This window comes from Microcaecilia unicolor, chromosome 7 (assembly GCF_901765095.1).
Source record: "Microcaecilia unicolor chromosome 7, aMicUni1.1, whole genome shotgun sequence".
Lineage (NCBI taxonomy): Eukaryota > Metazoa > Chordata > Amphibia > Gymnophiona > Siphonopidae > Microcaecilia > Microcaecilia unicolor.
Genome location: NC_044037.1, coordinates 80,325,188 through 80,346,328, shown reverse-complemented (window position 1 = coordinate 80,346,328; position 21,141 = coordinate 80,325,188). Strand labels below are relative to the sequence as shown.

The 21,141-nt window shown below is 44.4% G+C and overlaps 1 protein-coding gene across 1 annotated transcript in view; it reads left to right on the top strand.

Annotated features, from left to right (window-relative positions):
* Positions 1-21,141, top strand: part of DIAPH2 (diaphanous related formin 2) — a 1,482,340-nt gene that overhangs the window by 492,297 nt on the left and 968,902 nt on the right. Inside the window, exons 11-12 of the mRNA XM_030210672.1 lie at positions 937-1,047; positions 16,576-16,694. Of these exons, the coding sequence (XP_030066532.1) occupies positions 937-1,047; positions 16,576-16,694 (230 nt within the window). The remainder of the gene's footprint in view (positions 1-936; positions 1,048-16,575; positions 16,695-21,141) is intronic.

Below are 21,141 nucleotides of genomic sequence, written 5' to 3'. Positions count from 1 at the left end.
CCATTGGTTGGCAGGTGTAAATGTTTGCGCCCAAATTTAGGTGCATAATGCGCGCTAAGCTGGTGAGTGCAGAGCAGCCTTTGCAGAATATTAGCTTAGTGGGAACATCCTGGGGGGCACCATTTATTGAATCTAGCCCTTGGTGAAATTTTATAGCATAGATTTAAGAACCTGGCACTAGTAAATTTTCAAAGAAGTTACTTTAGGAGCCTAACCTTCAAAATTAGGAGCAAAAACCCTTTAAATATTGTTCTCTATGGAGCCCTTTTACTAAGCCGCGTAGGCGCCACGCTTGCCAATTTTGAGTTACCGCCCGGGTACCACGTGGTCCTTGTGGTAATTTTATTTTTGACATTGATCCACTACGCGTGCCAGCTAATATTCTTATTTTCTGGCACGTGGGCGGTAATTGGCATTCTACGCGCATAGACCATTACCACCTGGTTACCGTGTGAGACCTTACTGCTACGTCAATGGCTGGCGGTAAGGTCGCAGACCCAAAATGGACATGTATTTTGCCACATACTCATTTTTGGCACTAACTTTTAAAAAGCCATTTTTTACAGGTGCGCTGAAAAATGATTGTGCGAGTGCCCAAAACAAACGTATACACTACTGCAGGCAGTTTTCAGCGTGCCTTCATAAAAGGGCCCTTACATGTTTAGAACCTGTAGGATTTATAGATTTCTTAGGATGTCTTTTACAAAGGTGCACTTGTGATTTTAGCACGTGCTAATAATTATCGCATTATGGGCATCTCTAGCATTTAGCGTAAGCTTATTTTTAGTGCGTGCTAAAAATGCTATCTCGCCTTTGTAAAATGGCCCCTAATTGAATTATATCTACCTTTCTGTCTGTCTTTGCAATACGCCTGTCTTTGGTAATGCTTTGTATAGTAAGCACTATGAATCTAATTGATATCATTTCTTATTGTAGGTGGCCTGCATGCAGTTTATCAATGCCCTTGTCACCTCTCCAGAGGATCTTGATTTCAGGATACACTTGAGAAATGAGTTTCTGCGTTGTGGGCTAAAGAAAATATTACCAGTAAGTTTTTGTTTATTTTCCATTCTTCAACTGGTATCTGCATCTTACATTATGGTATTATTCATATATAGGAAAGAGGTGTTTAACCCTAGTTTTCCTGCTTAGGGGCCATTTGCTAATGGTTAGTATGTGCCTGGTTCTAGTGTTCTCTATCTGTCACAGGACCCATAAGAATAAAATGGGTCTTATGGCAGCTAGCATATGCTGACTATTAATAGATGGTTCCCTTATTGTTTGCTTTATTTTTGGTTTTCATGTGTTACGTTTTGTTGTTTTATAATAGAAATTTTAAAAAGTACAATTTTGCCTTTAAACTTTGTTGTATAATTTGTCTATTTTGTTTTCTTTTCAAAACACCAAATATTAAGGTCTACTTGTTCATTTACCAGATTTTATGAATGTTTGCCTTATTTGACTATTTTTGCTTAGGACATTTTTTAAAGTTGAGAATGCCTTATATGCTGAATCATAGTGTTGTGTGATGTATTATATTCATTGCATTCAGGGGTGTGGCCCCAATTTGTCCTCCACATACCGCACAAGGCAAATGATTATCATTAGAAGCACCAGGCCTATAGCAGAAATAAATATGTATGAAATATCTGGCCACAGTGGCACACCCAACCCCCCTCACTCAGCATCTCTCTCCTCCCCCTTCCACCCTGACCTCAAGTCCCAACAGAATAATTGTCCTTTACTGAGCCAGAACTCCAGCCCTCCAACTCAGACCCAGACTCCCCACCCAAGCACTCTGACCTCCTGATAAATCTGGGGCCCTATATACCCCGGCAACAGTCCTCCAAACCTTCAGTCCAATTCTGCCCCCTTCCACACACAAACTCAGATCCTGCAGCTCACAAACTCCACTCCTGATGCTCATGAAATTACCCCCTCCCTCTACCTTCCCTCACCCCTTCGACCCACCCCTGTTCTCTATTCGGGTGTCCTCAAGGTTCTTAGCTCATCCAGTGCAGTATCAGGCCTTTTTTTTGCTGCTGCCTGGGTCAGCATCTCCTCCAAAATGGTGCCTGAAACCCTAGAGGTTGTCTCACGGTACTATGTGAATATTCAGCACCGCCACCTATAAGTGTTGTTGGCAGCACTTTAGTTGATAGGGTGGGTGACTGTACCAGCTAAATATTGACTCCTGTATTTTTAATTCTTACATAAACCATATTTGCAGTTCTTTCACGCTAGGGTGGCCCTTCATACATGTACTAAATGCTTATGTTTCATATAAATCAATCCACAGTGATTCCCACATTTCCCAGTGTCTCATATATAGACTGGTGCTTCAGAGTTTATTTCTGTCTGTTCTAGATTATAGCAATAGCATTTATACAGGCTGTCAAAAACACTTTTCAAGAAAGTTCAGACAGAATTCAGCAGCTTGCTTACATTTTTCTGCTTATAAAAGTGATAGTGTTTCCTCCATGTTGATGGTTCTTCATTGGCTGCCGTTGGAAGCACGTATTCAGTTCAAGGTTTGTATAATGGTCTTTAAGATTACACTGGTGCTGACCCATGTACATTTATCTAACTGGGTTCAAATCACTGCCATGCCTCATGATAACTTATTACTTCATTTTCCCACTCCTACTAGAATGAAATGTAGAACTATGGTTCCTTCAAGTCTCTTTAGTCAAGCTCCAGCTATCTGGAATGGTGTTCTATTATATCTACGAAAAATACAAAGCTATGCTATTTTTAGGAAGGCTTTGAAAATGTTTCTCTTTAATAAATTCCTTCCTTAAAACTGTTGGTAGATTACTTTTATGTTAGTACTAGGAAAAAAGGCCCGTTTCTGACACCAATGAAACGGGCGCTAGCAAGGTTTTCCTCGGAGTGTGTGTGTTTTACAGAGTGTGTGTGTGAGAGTGAGTGTGTGATAGAGAGAGAGTGAATGTGTGAGTGTGTGTGACAAAGAGAGAGAGTGAATGTGTGAGTGTGTGTGACAGAGAGAGTGAGACTGTGTGCGAGTGTGTGTGAGAATGAGAGTGTGTGCCAGGGGCCCCCTCCCTCCCTGCCTCCCAGTTTCAGTGTCCGGCCGCCCCCCCCTTCCAAGTTTCAGAGTCCACCCTGTCTCCAAGTTCCAGAGTCCGCCCTCGCTCCCACCCAACAATTCAGTTTCTGGGTTGTTGCCCCCCTCTCCCCCTCCCTCCCAGTTTCATGGTCCGCCTGGCCCCCCTTCCAAGTTCCAGAGTCCGCCCCCTTCCAAGTTACAGAGTCCGACCTCCCTCCCACCCACCCATCCAGTTCCTGGGTCGTTGCCCCCTTCTCCCCCTCCCTCCCAGTTTCATGGTCCACCTGGCCCCCCTTCCAAGTTCCAGGGTCGGCCCTCCCTCCCTCCCACCCACCCATCCATCCATCCATCCTGTTCCTGGGTCGTTGGCCCCCCTCTCTTCCTCCCTCCAAGTTCCAGGTTTAGTTGCCCCCCCCGCCCCCCCCTCTGTTCACCATGCGATCACACCTGTAACGTTGTGAAGCTGACTCCGTGGCTTCATTGAAGTGAAGGGTTAGTAAGTTTCGTTACCTTCCGAAATCTGTAACCATCTCTCTCGGCCCTGCCCTCGCGCCTCTGATAGGTCCGCTGCCCTCGATGTCATAACGTGATGACGTTGCGATCGTCAAAACGTGTTGACGTCGAGGGCGGCGGACCTATCAGAGTTGCGGGGGCGGGGCCGAAAGAGATGGTGACAGTTTTATGGAGGTAACGAACCTTACGATCCCTTCACTTGAGTGAAGCCAAGGAGTCAGCTTCAGAACGTTGGAGGTGCTTTTTATTATAGTACAGATAATATATGGTAATGTTTTAAACGTCTATGATTGTGTTAACTCATAGGGGGGCCCTTTTACTAAGCCACAGCAAAAAAGTGGCCTGCGGTAGTGCGAGCACATCTTTTGGGCGCGGGCCAGTTTTTACTGTGTCCTGGAAAAGGGCCTTTTTAAGGGGCCGGAAAATGGAAAGCGACAAAATAAAAACCAGCGCACATCCATTTTCGGCCTGAGACCTTACCACCACCCATTGACTTAGTGGTGAGATCTCACACACTACCTGGGCAGTAGGCATGCAGTTCACGCCCACTGCTGTTTACCTCCAGGTAAATCCCACATGATAGAAAATAAAAAATATTTTCTACCACGTGTTTTCGGCATGCTCCAAATTCAGAATCACCGCCTGGGGCATGCGGTAGCTGGGCGGTAATTCTGATTTGGTGTGCACTGGATGCGTGTAGGCCCTTATGCGGCTTTGTAAAAGGGCCCCAGGGTTTATCTGGTTTAGTCTTTCTATTATCTGCATTGAACTTTGTTGGGAACTTGCGAAATACAAGCTATAAGGTAATGTAATGTAGAGAGCGACATTTTAAAAAGGACATTTAGAAAAAAATATATATATTCATCTTCATAGATAAAAAGTTCAGGTTGATGATTCTTACTTAATTTGTAGACATTGATCCACAACATAATGTCTAATTCCCCCCTTTAAGAAAGCCACGGGGTAATGCCGACATAACCTATTTAGTTTGAATGAACTGTTTTAGGATTACAGCACCGGCAGCCGCTAGCACGGCTTTGTAAAGGGGGGGGGGGGGGGGTAAATTTGATTCTAATTATTGAGAAATGCAGGGATTCCTTTGACCTGCAAATAACAAATAAATACTAGCAGTAGGATTTTACAGCCAGTTACAGCAGTGAAGCTTGATCCATCTGCTCTGTTTCTAGGTTGACTGCAAGCTTTTTTAAATTACTAAAATCTGTGTATCTTCATTTTTTTCCTTTGAAATGAATGAGAAAAACAGCAAAGGAAATAAACATCAAATAAAAGCCACAATGAAAGAAAACTGACCCAAGAAAGATTACCAAAGAACTTCAGAAACATGCATTTTCTTTTATAGATAAAAACACCTATAATAAATAATTACAAGCTTGAGATTTAGACAGGCTGCCTTCTATTTCATGGATGGTGTTGCTGTCATAGTGGAGTGAAACTAAAACACTTCATAAGAGTAGCAGGTTTTACTTAATTAGCTTTCACAAAAGAATCAGCACAATTAATTATGTTACAAATAAAAAATATGTATTTATAATCATTACACTAATAAGTATTTTAGCATTGGCACAGCAAAATATGTACTATAAATAAGATGTTTTCTGACCAGTCTGAAAAATAGAAGTTTTCAATTCTGGCATTCATCAATATATTCTGCAGTGAGATCTGTGCATAAAACCATGAATGCATGCCATTTTAGGTGCACGAGTAGATGTGTTTGGGGCAGAGCACAGGTGGAATCAGAAACTATGCATGAGGTTTATAAGATAAAATATACACCTACACCAGTATTTAACCTACATGCATGTTGATAAAAATGGACACAGGTGCATTTTAGCTGCAATTGTGCAGGCTTTGTGAGGCTGTTGTGTAAAAGTACATAGGTGTTTGTGTCTTTACAAAATAGATTCACAAAACTTACACAATCATGAATATAGGGCTAGATTCTACATATGGCGCCTGAAAATTATGCATGGAAAAATGTGCCTAGGTGTGTTCTATAAATTATGCCTAAATCAGGGGCGTATCTGAAAGTCGGCGGTAGCGGGGGCCGAAGCCAGAATGAGGGGGCACATTATAGCCCCCCCCAGCCGCCGCCGCCATTTCCGACTCCCCCCCTGCCGCCGTGTGTACCTTTGCTGGTGGGGGACCCCCACTCCCACCAGCAGAGGTCCGCTTCCTCCTGCCGCTGCGAGGTTTTTTTAAGTTCTTCATCGGGATTCGTCCTCCGTCACTCTGTGCTGCTGTTCAAAGAAGCTGCTAGCTGAATGCAGTTTTCGGACTGAGTCTGACGTCGCTGCTGCACGTTGTACGTGCAGGACGTCAGACTCATGTACAACGTGCAGCAGCGACGTCAGACTCAGTCCGAAAACTGCATTCAGCTAGCAGCTTCTTTGAACAGCAGCACAGAGTGACGGAGGACGAATCCCGATGAAGAACTTAAAAAAACCTCGCAGCGGCAGGAGGAAGCGGACCTCGGCTGGTGGGGGTGGGGTTCCCCCGCCAGCAAAGGTACCCACGGCGGCAGTAGGGGGGTCCAGGGCGAAATCTGTGGGGGCCCAGGCCCCTGTGGCCCCACGCAGATACGCCCCTGGCCTAAATTTGATAGAATATGCCTAATATTCTGTGTGGTTTATAGAATACGGCAAGCACCTATGTGCACGACTAAATTTAGTCATGGGTAGTTATGCCAGCTAAAACCTGGTGTAAATGCCGACGCCTAAATTATCCTCGGAGTGGGTGTATTCTATAACAGTGCGCATATATTATAGAAATGCCCATGACATACCCATGCCCCCCATGACCATGCCTCCTTTTCAGTTGTGCGACTTAGAATTTACACACATCACGTTATAGACTATGCTTATACAGTTGTGCTTGCAAATTCTAATTAATGCCTGTTAGTGTCAATAATTGCTTAAGTGGCAATTATCAGCACTGATTGACTTGTTAGGTGATTAAGTTGCATGCGCAAATCCAGAATACGACTGGATTTGCACGTGCAGTTTAAGTCACACTACATAGAATCCAGGGGATAGTGCACCAAAAAATACATTGAAGCCAACACCCACAGAAGGTGATCTCTCCACAGGAGAAACGAAAGCCAAAACATACAGACAGTGGATCCAAGAGTCCTCTCACAAGTGGTGTTTTCTTAAACAAGGTCTTTATTTCAAATCAATAAATGCAAACCCGACACGAATCGTGTTTCGGCCTTAAAGGCCTGGGTCAAGGGTCTATTGATTTCCAATACAGAAAAAAACTCTTGCAGATCAAACTGACAAACAGTTAACTTCTTGCTAACTGAGAAATCACGTACAGAGTTCTGCTGCACAAACTGCTCTGTCCAACCCGGTGTACCGAAGTGGATAACCAAAAATGTTTTCGGTTATCCACTTCGGTATACTGGGTTGGACAGAGTAGTTTGGAGCCATTGTCTGTGTGTTTTGGCCAAAAAATACATTTACAGATCCTGATGAGCAGGTGTAAAAATACATGTTGAAATGCACATATTGGTATGAGTCTTATCAACTACATCTGTACTTTGAATCCATCTGCATTCACCCAAAATATACCACCAAACATGCCTACAAACAAGTCATAGATAAATATGTGTTGTATATACATATACCATGGGGTAATTTTATAAAAGCCATTTTACATGCATAGAACAGGGTTTATGCATGAAAAATCTTTTATTAAGGTATCCCCTGAGCGTTTAGGTAAATCATTGATTTGTTTTCAAAGCTGTATTAGATTTAATAAAAAGCCAGTGGCTGGGCAAGTGATTATGATAAAGATACAGGTTAAAGGGTCACAGATTTGATATACCACCTTTCTTTTTTTTTTTAATTTATAGAAGTCTTTATTAGGTGTCGATAAGACAAAGCAAACCAAGAACAATGCACAGCTTTTCACACCATAACAAGTTTGCAGTGAATATAGCAAAATACCTTACAAGAACAAAAGATAACAGCATTATTCCATCATCCAATTTTACTTCAGGATTTAACAGTTTATAAGATATAAGTCCCCTATTCTACTACCCTATTGAGGCCTTAATCCCCCCTCTCCCCTCCCTCCACCCCTACCTCCCCCCCTCCCACCCTACCAAATCAATCAACTAATTATCCAGAACAAGCATTCAAAAAAGGTCTCCACACATTTTCCCATTTAGGCAGGGTTTTCTTTTTAACTGCTGTCAAGCGCTCCATCTCACATATATAATGCACCTTTGTTATCCAACCCACCAATGAGGGTACTAGCGGGGATTTCCAACTTCTTGCCAGGTTTATACGAGCTGCCTGCAAGGACCCTCTCATCATAAACCATTGGTTACCCGTTAAGCCCATGGGTCTCTGGCCCAGCAAGAAAATTAAGGGATGCCACTGCACAGATCTGCCCAGCCAGCTCTGAAGGCGAGATCGAACTCCCTTCCAGTAAGCCGTAGCTTTAGGACAGGACCACCAAATGTGGCCCATTGTCCCAACTCCTCCACAATTTCTCCAGCAACTCGCAGTTACTCTAGGGAACATGTGGTGCAAACGTACCGGAGTAAGATACCACCTATAGAATACCTTAAGCAAGTTCTCCTTAACAGCCACTGCTATAGAGGATTTCAAGATGCACTTCTCCAATTGCAACCAATCCGCATCCGGTAATGTAAAATTCAACTCCTGTTCCCATCGTCTACGATGTAAGTGGGAGGGTTTTAAATGCGTCCCCAAGTAACCGTATAGATAAGTTATCAGTCCACGTGTACTGCGAGAGTCCACACACACTTCCTCTAAAGGATGAACTTCTCGCATCCGGCACTCCACATAAACAGGCTCTTTCAGAAAATGTATCAATTGCCCATACGCAAATTTATCACTGGTTTGAAGCCGATAATCCGCCATCAACGTCTCAAAGGGCACTAATTGTTCTCCTACATGTAGTTGCCCCAACATTTCCACTCCCGAAGCAGCCCACTTACGGAAAACTGTGTTCCCCATTCCCGGACCAAACAGGGGATTGTCAACGATCGGAGCCAGTCCAGACACTGGAGGCCGGCGCTCCCGGAACATTCGGTCCCAGTAATAAAATGTAGCCTGCATCATAGGCGGAAACCGGTCAACTTGTCCCCTATATTTACCCGGAAGCCACATCAGGTGCCCCAGCCTACGTGTACCTATTAGATCTTGTTCAAGATGGACCCACAGTTTATGATCTGCCCTTCGGAACCACTCCACAGCCGATCTAGCCTGCGCAGCACAGTAGTACCAATATAGATTGGGCACTCCAAGACCTCCATCTCGCTTACGTTTATACAGGAAGGCTCTTGGCAAACGTGGTCGTTTCTGGTGCCAGACAAAACGGATCAGGCTATCCTGAAGCTTGGATATGAATGCCCTGGGGACACGCAACGGCAGTACCTGAAATAAGTACAGCAAACGGGGCAGAATGTTCATTTTAAGTGCTGCTATTCGCCCTAACCAGGAAAGATCCATCAAATTCCACCTTTTTAAATCCCTCAGGACCTCTTTCTGAAGAGCCGGGTAGTTTACTGCAAATAGATCTGCTAGGTTCCCTGGGATCTGTACCCCCAGGTATCTAATGTCCCGGTCTGTCCACTTAAAGGCAAAGGAGGCCCTCAACGCCTCCAATCGCTCCAGCGATATCCCCACAGCCAGCCCAACAGACTTACTCGCGTTGAGTTTATAGCCAGATATCCTGGAATAGGCCCCTATCTCTTTCATTAAATTTGGAAGGGAAATTATCGGATTAGTTAATGATAAGAGCACGTCGTCCGCAAATAAAGCAATCTTATATTCCTTAGCCCTCACCCTCACTCCAGTAATATCAACGTTCTCCCGAATAGCAACCGCCAAGGGCTCCATCGCCAGCGCAAACAGCAGAGGCGACAGTGGACATCCCTGGCGAGTGCCTCGGCCTAGGCCAAACATCTCCGAGTTACCACCATTTACTCGTACACAGGCCTGTGGCGAGGTATATAATGCTTGAATCCAAGTTCTGAAATAGGGGCCAACTCCCACTCTGTTCAATACTTTATCCAGATATCCCCAGTGAACTCGGTCGAAGGCCTTCTCCGCATCCAACCCCAGTAATACCACTGGCAAGGCCCTCGACCGAGCTGCAAAGAGTAGGTCCAACGTTCTACGGATGTTGTCCAAGGCCTGTCTATTTGCTACGAAACCAACTTGATCAGGGTGCACCAAGCAAGGCAACATATCACCCAAGCGGTTTGCCAACACCTTTGCCAGGATTTTTACGTCTGTATTAAGAATCGAAATGGGGCGATACGAGGCACACTCAGTAATATCTTTATCTGGCTTTGGTATCACCGCCACCCACGCCTCCATCATTGACTTCGGGAATGGCGCACCATCTCGCACCGCATTAATAACCAACATCAAATAGGGCGCCAATTCCCCCCCAAAAAGCTTAAAAAACTCATTGGTAAATCCGTCTAATCCCGGTGCCTTCCCCGTCGGCAGCGCTTTAATAACTCGAGTTACCTCCTTCACTGTCACCGGAGCCTCCAACTCTCTCTTCTGTGAGTCAGTTAACACCGACATACCCAGATCTGCCAAATATTGGTCAATGGCTTCAGTCTGTACAGCAGCATCCTCCTTATAGAGATTCTCATAAAAAAGAGCAAAACACTCCCTAATCTTGTCTGAGGTGTGCAACATGGTACCCCTATCGTCTTTCATTCTCAAGATATGTCTGTCTGCCCTCATCTTTCTTAACTTAGTGGCCAGCATCCTGCCTGGTTTATTTGTAAATTCGTAATGAACTTGTCGCAAACGTGCATTAACAAACTGCAAGCTCTCATCGTGTAAGGCTGCCAGCTCCAGTCGTATTGCTTGCAGTTTGCGGAAGTCAGCTACTGAGCCATAGGCCCTATACCTGTCCTCCAGCGCACCTAACCGCTCCATACACTGAGCTAATCTCACTTTATGGGTTCTAGAGCGCTGGCTGGCAAATTTAATAAAGTAACCTCTAGATACAGCTTTAAATGCATCCCACACTATACCCAAAGCTGGCCCTGAATCCAAGTTGAGATCAAAGTACTCCTTCAACACAGAGCGAAAATTAGTTACAATTTCTGGGTCCTGTAGTAGACAGTTGTTAAAAGTCCACCTTCTATCTCGCATCTCTTCCTTCAATGAAGGAATTATTGCTCAAACAGGGGCATGGTCTGAAATGGTAGTGTGTCCTATGAATGATCTCCCTCCCCCTTCTGACAAACCCTTATCCAAAAAAACATAATCCAGTCGGGAGTGGGAGAAGTGCACATGGGAATGAAATGTATAGTCCCTTGTCCCCGAGTGGTCTAGTCTCCATACATCGTAAAGTCCCATAGTCTCTACAAAGTTCCCCAAAGCTTTAGAAATTCTATAATCATTGGAGGATGGTGCAGCGGTCTTATCCAACCTAGGTTGCATAGTAGCATTAAAATCTCCCGCCACTATCACCATGCCCCGAGCAAATTTCTGCAACTCCTTCTGAAGGTGCGAGAAAAAACGCTCCTGCCGCTCATTTGGAGCATAAACACTTGCCAGCGTATATTCCTTACTGTCCAGCATAACATGCAGGAATAGAAAACGACCCTCAGCATCCCTCTTGGAGTGCAGAAGTTGCATCTGTACATTTTTGTGGAACATAATGGCCACTCCCCTTTTCTTGACACCTTTAATATCAGAAGCATGAAAAATTTTTGGGTACTGTAATGAGGTCAACAGGTACTCATGCTTTTTATGAAAATGAGTTTCTTGTAAGAATACCACTTGGGGGCACATTAGTTGTAATTCCTTAAATAAGGAATGCCTTTTAAATGGGGTGTTTAAACCTTTGATATTATATGTGAGAATTTTAAAGTCAACCATCTACCTCACTGTATATGGAACACTCGCTGGATAAAAAAAAGTTTGGCTGCCTACATTCCCCTTTTTTCCCTTGAACTCCCCCCCCACCCCCCCTAGCTCTCCCCCCGTTACTTGCCCAAACCCACCCTCCCAATCCTCCCCTCCTCCCTGTCAACCCCCCACCAAACAGCGCACTAAGCCACTGAATGGGATAGCGGAGGAACAATGACCCAGGAACCAAACTCATACCCCTCAAACCCCCAGCCCGCCTCCCCCCTCCTACCTTTAGTTTTCACCTTTATATTATCCTTCTCCTTTCTCATACATTTCAATATGCGTTGCAAAAGCAACTCAAGAAAACATTCAAATTTTCAAAGTCAAATACCCTTTGCATGTTAACAGCCATCAAACTCTTATCAAACCAGTTCAGACTACCAGTCTCAAGGTTGGCTCCTCGCTGCATTTTCCACTCTCTGCCACTTTTGGAGCCGTTTCTTAGTAGAGGAAGCCATCGCCACTGGTAAAGATTCCTTAAGGGCTAATCCAACCTCGTGCAGGTGTTTCCACGCAGCTCCCACCGAACGACAGCGATGTTGCTCCCCTTTAAGGTCGAAGCATATCGCAAAGGGGAAGGCCCATCGGTATGCAAATTTTTCTTTTAACAAAATCTCGAGTACTGGCTTCATTGCTCGCCTTTGGTTTAAGGTAAACAAAGAGAGGTCTTGAAAGATATAAACTCGGGCATCCTTATACTGTAAAACAGGATTCTGACGAGCTTTCTGCCAGAGCTGGTCTTTACCCGCATAGGTGGAAAAGCGCACTACAATATCTCTCGGCTTGTTATCTTTGGGTTTACCCAAAGCTCTGTGGGCACGATCTATTCCCAGCGATTCAGCGTCAAAGTTGTCACCCATGAGTTGCGCACATAGGGCCCGCACCATGACTGGAACATTTTCCTTGTCGCCATTTTCCGGCACTCCCCGAAATCGAAGATTCTGGCGACGTCCGCGGTTCTCAATGTCGTCCAATTTGTACTGCAAATCTTCGGCTTGTGCAGTTAATTTAGCCATGCTCACTTCCATTGCCTCGTGCTTGTCCGCTTGCTCGTCCACTCGCTCTTCCAGCGTTTCCACTCTGCCTCCAAGTTCTCGCAGGTCAACGCTGAGCGCGTCCACGTGCTCCAGAATCTCATTTTTTGAAGCGCGAATTTCTGCACGTATTGCCTCTAAGCACTTTGTCAAATCCTGTGGGCTCTTAGATTTAGCCGCGCGCTCACCTCGCTCTGCATGTGAAGAGCCAGAGTCAGACCCCGAGGACTCGCGCGCCCCGGGGGAAGCATGGCGCGATGAACCCCGTGCTGATTTTCGAACTGCCGCCCGCTCGCTGTCCCGTGGGATCGCTGAGATTTTCTTACTCATTTTGCACCCCGGTCCGCGGGTAAGCCTCTGGGCGTCGTGCTGTTGTAATATCAAAGGATAATATAGCGCTTAAAGCTGTAAAAAGGTAGGGAAGCTCGGGAGCTAGTAGTCTAAGCGGCCATTCAGCTCCGTGACGTCACTTCCTACGATATACCACCTTTCTATGGTACAGCCAACATGGATTATATATGCATTATACTTAGGTAGTTTCTCTGTCCCTAGTGGGCTCACAATCTTATGAGTCCTTTTTCCAAGCTGTGGAAAAAAGGTCTCTGCGCTAGCGGCGGAGGCCTTTTTTCTCACGCACCGTACCATGTGGCGGGGAGCCCTTACTGCCACTTATTGAAGTGGCGATAAGGGCTCCCGCAGTAACCCAGCAGTAACCAGGCAGCATCCTGCGATACCCAATTACTGCAAGGTTACCATCTCGCAAGCCATTTCCGGGAGTTTTCTTTTTCCCCCAGAAATGGCGCCAGCTCAGGGCGGAACTACCACCGATGTCTGTGTTGGACTGGCGGTAGTCCTGATTTAGCATTCGGCCCGCGTTAGGCGTCCTGACGCTTTGTAAAAGACCCCCTGAGTTTTGAGCATGTTTGTAGTCTTCCCAGTCACTACACTTGCATAGTTCTTACTTTTTGTGCTGATTTGAAAATACTTTTTCAAGGAGGGAGGAAAATCATAGAGGGAAATAAGCAGAATTTTCATTTATTGACAATTCTTGAAGTAAACAATCAGCATTGATCCACTCCCCTGCAATTGATAGCAGATCTTTATTTCTTTGTAGGAGGGCTGAAATGTGCCTGTAGTGCACATATATTAAGGAGGTGACAGATAACAAGGCAACATAGATGCCTATATGTTATAAAGATATGTGGATATCTGTGTGTATTCATAAAATACACGGGGTAAACTAGCAGAAAATGGGGCTTGATTGAAACCATGAAGGTGCAAATGTTAGTGTATAAAGTATGTGTGTATTTTATAAATAGACACATTAATAGTGACTACCCATGTGTCACCCAAACTCCATTTCAGAACACACTTATACATAGGTCACACAAAAGTACATGCCTTTTTGTCACCGTACATAGGGGCCCTGTTACTAAAGCATAGCACATGCTAATTCTATTAGCTCTTGCTGAATGCCAAAAAGCACATAGATATAAACCCCTGGATTCTATAAATGGAGTGCAAGTTAACCTACTCAAAATTATACACTATTGTGAGATACATGCACAACTAAATTAACTAATGAGCCAATCAGTACCAATAATTGAGTGCTAACAATCAATTATTGGACTTAATTGGCAACAATTTGGATTTGTGCACGCTATTCTATAAAGATCTATAAATTTTCCGCGTTAGGAGTTACGGATCAAGAAAGGGATCTGGGTGTCGTCGTCGATGATACGCTGAAACCTTCTGCTCAGTGTGCTGCTGCGGCTAGGAAAGCGAATAGAATGTTGGGTGTTATTAGGAAGGGTATGGAGTCCAGGTGTGCGGATGTTATAATGCCGTTGTATCGCTCCATGGTGCGACCGCACCTGGAGTATTGTGTTCAGTACTGGTCTCCGTATCTCAAAAAAGATATAGTAGAATTGGAAAAGGTACAGCGAAGGGCAACGAAAATGATAGTGGGGATGGGACGACTTTCCTATGAAGAGAGGCTGAGAAGGCTAGGGCTTTTCAGCTTGGAGAAGAGACGGCTGAGGGGAGATATGATAGAAGTGTATAAAATAATGAGTGGAATGGATCGGGTGGATGTGAAGCGACTGTTCACGCTATCCAAAAATACTAGGACTAGAGGGCATGAGTTGAAGCTACAGTGTGGTAAATTTAAAACGAATCGGAGAAAATTTTTCTTCACCCAACGTGTAATTAGACTCTGGAATTCGTTGCCGGAGAACGTGGTACGGGCGGTTAGCTTGACGGAGTTTAAAAAGGGGTTAGATAGATTCCTAAAGGACAAGTCCATAGACCGCTATTAAATGGACTTGGAAAAATTCCGCATTTTTAGGTATAACTTGTCTGGAATGTTTTTACGTTTGGGGAGCGTGCCAGGTGCCCTTGACCTGGATTGGCCACTGTCGGTGACAGGATGCTGGGCTAGATGGACCTTTGGTCTTTCCCAGTATGGCACTACTTATGTACTTATCTGCATGCAAATCATATATCATGCAACTCAAAAGGGGATATGGCCATGGGAGGAGCATGGGTGGGTCCAGGGCATTCACTAAAGATTCATGCAGTATTGCTGAATACTGGGGATCTGCACCTAACTTATGCACTAGGATTTACACCTAGTTGGTGTAAATGCTGGTGCCCAAAGTTGGGAGTGGAAATCGGTTCTAAGTGATATTCTCTAAATGGCATGAAACTTGGAGCACCATTTATAGAATAGCACTCTACACAGATCTTTTGTGCTGGGTTTTTTTTTGGCACTGTTTAATGAATCTAGTCCAAAATGGACTTCTTAGCATTTAGCATGCACTAAGCTTTAATAAAGGGGCCCTACAATGCCTGTGATAATTTTATAAAAGCTTGTTTATGCATGAATAGATATTTTCTAAACGTTATCTGCTATTGTATTGTTTAAAAAAGCTATAAATGTTAATTGTAAGCTGATAGAGTTCAATATAAGCTGATAGAAGTCTATGGCTGCAGTGGAAAGAGATATCCTCCGTGATCTGCACTTTGCCAGTTAGTATAATACCCTGATCCTAATACAATCTACATCCTTTCATTTGGCGAAGATTAAGCATATCACTGATGCTGCCATCTTTGTCTAGTGTTATGAATTGGAAGTGGAAGGATGCTATGACATCCATACTTTCTGTACAGAACTATATTGTAAAAGGACCATCAGCTGGCCCTTTTTAAAAAATATATTCATATAAAATGTATTTAATACAAATTGAATTTAGAATTGAAATTGTTAATCATGAATTTATCAAAAAAGTACTTTCATGTAAGATATATATGATATGGTGACTTTTATTTGTGCACAGCTTTATATAGCTACCGCCTTCACAATCAAGTAAACAGAAACATTCAGGGGTCCTTTTACCAAGCTGTGGTAAAAAGGGCCCTGTGGTAGCGGTAGTAGTAGGGGCTGTTTTTCCTGTGCGCCAGGGCTCTTTGTATCGCAGCTGTTAAAAAGCCCCCCCCCCAAAAAAAAAAAAACTGGCCATGCGGTGGGGAGCATTTATCGCCACCCGTTGAGGTGATGGTGAGGGCTCCCGTGGTAACCCAGCAGTGTCCGGGCTGCGTGCGATACTGCCAATTACCATCTGGTTAACACCACGGTAAAAGTTCCAAAAATGTTTTCTGGTGCAGTGGAAATGCCGCGTGCTTAAGCCAGAATTACCGCCGGTGGCCATATTGAGCTGGTGGTAGTGCTAGGTTGCCACAAGGCAACCCTTTCGTAAAAGAACCCCTAAGAGTATTTTGAAAGTAATGTATATTGAATCTTACGTAAATGGTGAGGTTGGAAGATATTTTTCCTTTCTGTTACTCCTACTACTATTACTACTTATCATTTCTACTAGATGTACGCAGCGCTATACACTAAACACATATGAGGCAGTCCCTGCTCAACAGAACTTACGATCTGATCATCTGTTTGACAATGAAAACAGCTTGAGATTTTGAAAAGTGGTAGTTAAATTCTCATCCTTTTATGTATTAGGACCTCAAAGAGAAAGAAAACGAAGAGCTTGACATTCAGTTGAAAGTGTTTGATGAAAACAAAGACGAAGACTTAATCGAATTATCACACCGCCTGAATGACATCCGAGCTGAAATGGAATATCCTTTCATGAACCATATTAATGTCGTTACTAGCTATATTGTTAATTTCATTACATTGTTCCAGATTTATTATATTGATTGGTTCATGTATACTTTCAGCACAGTTTCTTAGGTTTTATATAATTCAAGTCACCATCTTCTTACAATGCCCACATTTGGATTTGAAAGGTGTGGGGGACTAATTTTTGACATGGGCTCCAGTTAAGACAGGCTATTTTACCACAAGTTGTGCTATGTTGGCACAGAGCCCCATTTTGTGTACTGAGACCCTGTGCTAAAATAACCCACCTTAATGCTAGCCCGCATTGATAACTTAGTAGTTACTGGTGACTGGGGTTTCCTGGCACTCAAACCTCTGGCTCTATACCTGACTTCTTTTATCTCTAGCACAGCAAACAAAGTGAATAAAACTTGTCTCACCTGGAGAGGAAATAACTAAACAATAAGACATGACAGCAGATCTTATATTTGTGAAAACTTATAAAGGAAATATGAAATGTTATTCTAAGCAAACTGGTTGGAAAATTGAATTAATTTTCTTGTTTGGCACATACCACTGGCAGGTTTGTGATTCCTTTTTTCTTTTGTAGTGACAAAGAAAAATAGCTAAAGAACACAAATTTATTGCACAAGGCATGTAGAGAACAATTCTAACAAAGGCATCTATTTGAAGCCTAATGTATAAAGGAAAATAGGCACCTACTTCCCATTACAGAATATCAGTATAACCGGGTGTTTAGGTGCGAACACTTATGCCAGGCATAGTGCTGGTGTAAATGTTCTCACCCAGATTTAGAAGATACATATATACCCCCTAATTCTATAAAAGTCGCCAATGATTGCATGCACCCAATTTGCATGTGCAATTTAATTGAATAATGAGCTAATTAGTGTCAATAACTGGCTTTTCAACAAGCAATTATCACCACTAATTAGATTGAATTGGCATTTATGTGCATAACGATTAGCTCGATTTATCTGCAGCAGGGCCCATAGGAATAAAATGGGCCCTGCTGCAGATATCTCTAGCTAAGCATTAGTAAGAGAACCCTTAATAAGCTTCAGTAAATTTTGCACTTACCACTTGGCTAACACAAAACGTACCATGTAGTAAGTGTGAAGCTAGTGCAGTAAATTCAGGGAGCGTATACTGAATCTGCTCTGCATTTACCACATGGGGGAGTCAGTTAATTCAGTACATGCTCTGAATTATGGTGTCCTTTTACTAAGCTGTGGTGAAAAGGACCCTGCGCTAGCAGCAGGGGCCATTTTTGCCGTACACTGCGGCCCTTTTTACTGCAGCAGGTAAAAAGGCCAAAAAATGCCATGGCCATGCGGTAAGATTTCACTTACCATGTCGCCATGCAGGGGGGAGCACTTAACGCCATCCATTGAGGTGGCGTTAGGGGCTCCAGTGCTAACCCAGCTCCAACTGGGTATTGAGCGACGCTGTCCGATTACCGGCAGGTTAGCATTGCGCTAGAAAATATCTGTTTTCTCTAGCGTGGCAAATGGTTTGCACCAGGGCTGGAATTATCACTGGCGCCTGTGTTGGGCCGACGTTAGTTTCAGATTAGCGTGTAGCAAGCCCGCGTTGGGCTTAACTCCGCTCTGTAAAAGGGTCCCTACATGTAGTACCAGATAGCGAGGGAGCACCTGAGCTACCAGGCACTGAACGAAATGTGAGTAGGCCTTCAGTACAAAATATAAATAACAAAAAACCATAATGGTTGAACACCCTCCATCACTCCCCATGATCGGTTTCCATCCTCCCACAAATTCGCCTTGAAAACCGTTGTCCCAGCCTCTGAATACTCACCAACACTCCAACATACCTAATGGTAGTTTTGTAATATTTTCTTTTTCTTTCTTATTATTTTATTGGTGTTCAATGTTCTGTTTCCAGTCTATATCTTATTGTAAACTACCTTGGTAGCGGAATATCAAGCTTAGTAAATATAAACATATTACTGTCATACTGTAAAAGTACCGCTAGGGGGTAGAGGTGGCATTTTGAAGGATAGCACCAATTGTGATGGCAGTGGAGGGTGGCCATTCCTGCCCAACTCCCACTGAATTACCACTAATGACCCTGAGGTAGGTCCCAGTGTGTATGTTGGGGGTGGGTGAAGGGTAGTGTTGGAGGGGGTCAAGGTTTTCATGTCAGAGAGTTGGTTTGTGGTTTGGGAGGTAGAGTTTATTCTGGGTGGTGGGTTTATAGATTCAGAGATAGATGTCAGTGTCTATTGTGGGGTTGGTTTATGGCTTTGAGGGTGTTGGGGTCTGTTCAAGGGGTTGGATTATGGCATCAGGGGCATTGAGGTCTGTTTAGGGGAAGTTAGTTTATGGCATCAGTAGTGTTGGGGTCTGTTCAGGAGGGTTATGGTTTTAGGGTTGTCGGGATCTGTTCGGAGTGTTGGTTTATGACTTTCAGAGCATCAGGGATTGTTCTGGGAGAGGTTCTTTATTGCCCCATCCTCTGCCTTAGACACTCTTGCACCTTTGATGACCCGCCCTGTAAGACGTACAAAACCCCAACCTTGGCTGACTTCTAATATCCGCTACCTACGTTCCTGTACCCGCTCCGCCGAACGCCTCTGGCGGAAATCTCGGGCACTTGCTGATTTCTTACACTTTAGGTTCATGCTGACCTCCTTCCAATCTGCTCCTTTACGTGCCAAACAGGATTATTATATCCAACTGACCAACTCTCTTGGCTCTAATCCTCGACTTCTTTTCACCACATTGAACTCTCTCCTCAAGGTGCCCCCTCCCCCAACTCCCCCTTCATTATCTCCTCAGACCCTTGCTGAATTATTTCACAACAAGGTTCAAAAGATAAACCTTGCTTTCTCTACCTCACTACCTCTCCCTCCACTAGTCCGTTCCCCTCTCTCTCCTTCCCCTCATTCCCTTTCCTCCTTTCCTGAAGTTACTATTGAGGAAACTACACTTCTCCTTTCTTCCTCAAAATGTACCACCTGTTCCTCTGATCCCATTCCCACCCACCTTCTTAATGCCATCTCTCCTGCTCTTATTCCTTTTATCTGTCACATTCTCAACCTCTCACTTTCCACTGCGTCTGTCCCTGCTGCCTTTAAACATGCTGTGGTCACACCTCTCCTTAAGAAGCCTTCACTCGACCCTACTTGTCCCTCTAATTACCGACCCATCTCCCTCCTTCCTTTCCTCTCCAAATTACTTGAGCGTGCTGTTCACTGCCGCTGCCTTGATTTTCTCTCCTCACATGCTATTCTTGACCCACTACAATCTGGTTTTCGCCCTCTCCACTCAACCGAAACTGCGCTTACTAAAGTCTCCAATGACCTATTACTGGCTAAATCCAGAGGTCAATATTCCATCCTCATTCTTCTTGATCTTTCTGCTGCTTTTGACACTGTCGATCACAGCATACTTCTCGATACCCTGTCCTCACTTGGATTCCAGGGCTCTGTCCTTTCCTGGTTCTCTTCCTACCTCTCCCTCCGCACCTTTAGTGTTCACTCTGGTGGATCCTCTTCTACTTCTATCCCTCTGCCTGTCGGCGTACCTCAGGGTTCTGTTCTTGGTCCCCTCCTCTTTTCTATCTACACTTCTTCCCTTGGTTCATTAATCTCATCCCATGGCTTTTCCTACCATCTCTATGCTGATGACTCCCAAATCTACCTTTCTACCCCTGATATCTCACCTTGCATCCAAACCAAAGTTTCAGCGTGCTTGTCTGACATTGCTGTCTGGATGTCTCAATGCCACCTGAAATTAAATATGACCAAAACCGAGCTTCTCATTTTCCCCCCCAAACCCACCTCCCCGCTCCCCCCCGTTTTCTATTTCTGTTGATGGCTCTCTCATTCTCCCTGTCTCCTCAGCTCGAAACCTTGGGGTCATCTTTGACTCTTCTCTCTCCTTCTCTGCTCATATCCAGCAGAGTGCCAAGACCTGTCGTTTCTTTACAACATCCGTAAAATCCGCCCCTTTCTTTCCGAGCACTCTACCAAAACCCTCATCCACACCCTTGTCACCTCTCGTTTAGACTACTGCAATCTGCTTCTTGCTGGCCTCCCACTTAGTCACCTCTCCCCTCTCCAGTCGGTTCAAAACTCTGCTGCCCGTCTCATCTTCTGCCAGGGTCGCTTTACTCATACTACCCCTCTCCTCAAGACCCTTCACTGGCTCCCTATCCGTTTTCACATCCTGTTCAAACTTCTTCTACTAACCTATAAATGTACTCACTCTGCTGCTCCCCAGTATCTCTCCACACTCGTCCATCCCTACACCCCTTCCCGTGCACTCCGCTCCATGGATAAATCCTTCTTATCTGTTCCCTTCTCCACTACTGCCAACTCCAGACTTCGCGCCTTCTGTCTCGCTGCACCCTACGCCTGGAATAAACTTCCTGAGCCCCTACGTCTTGCCCCATCCTTGGCCACCTTTAAATCTAGAC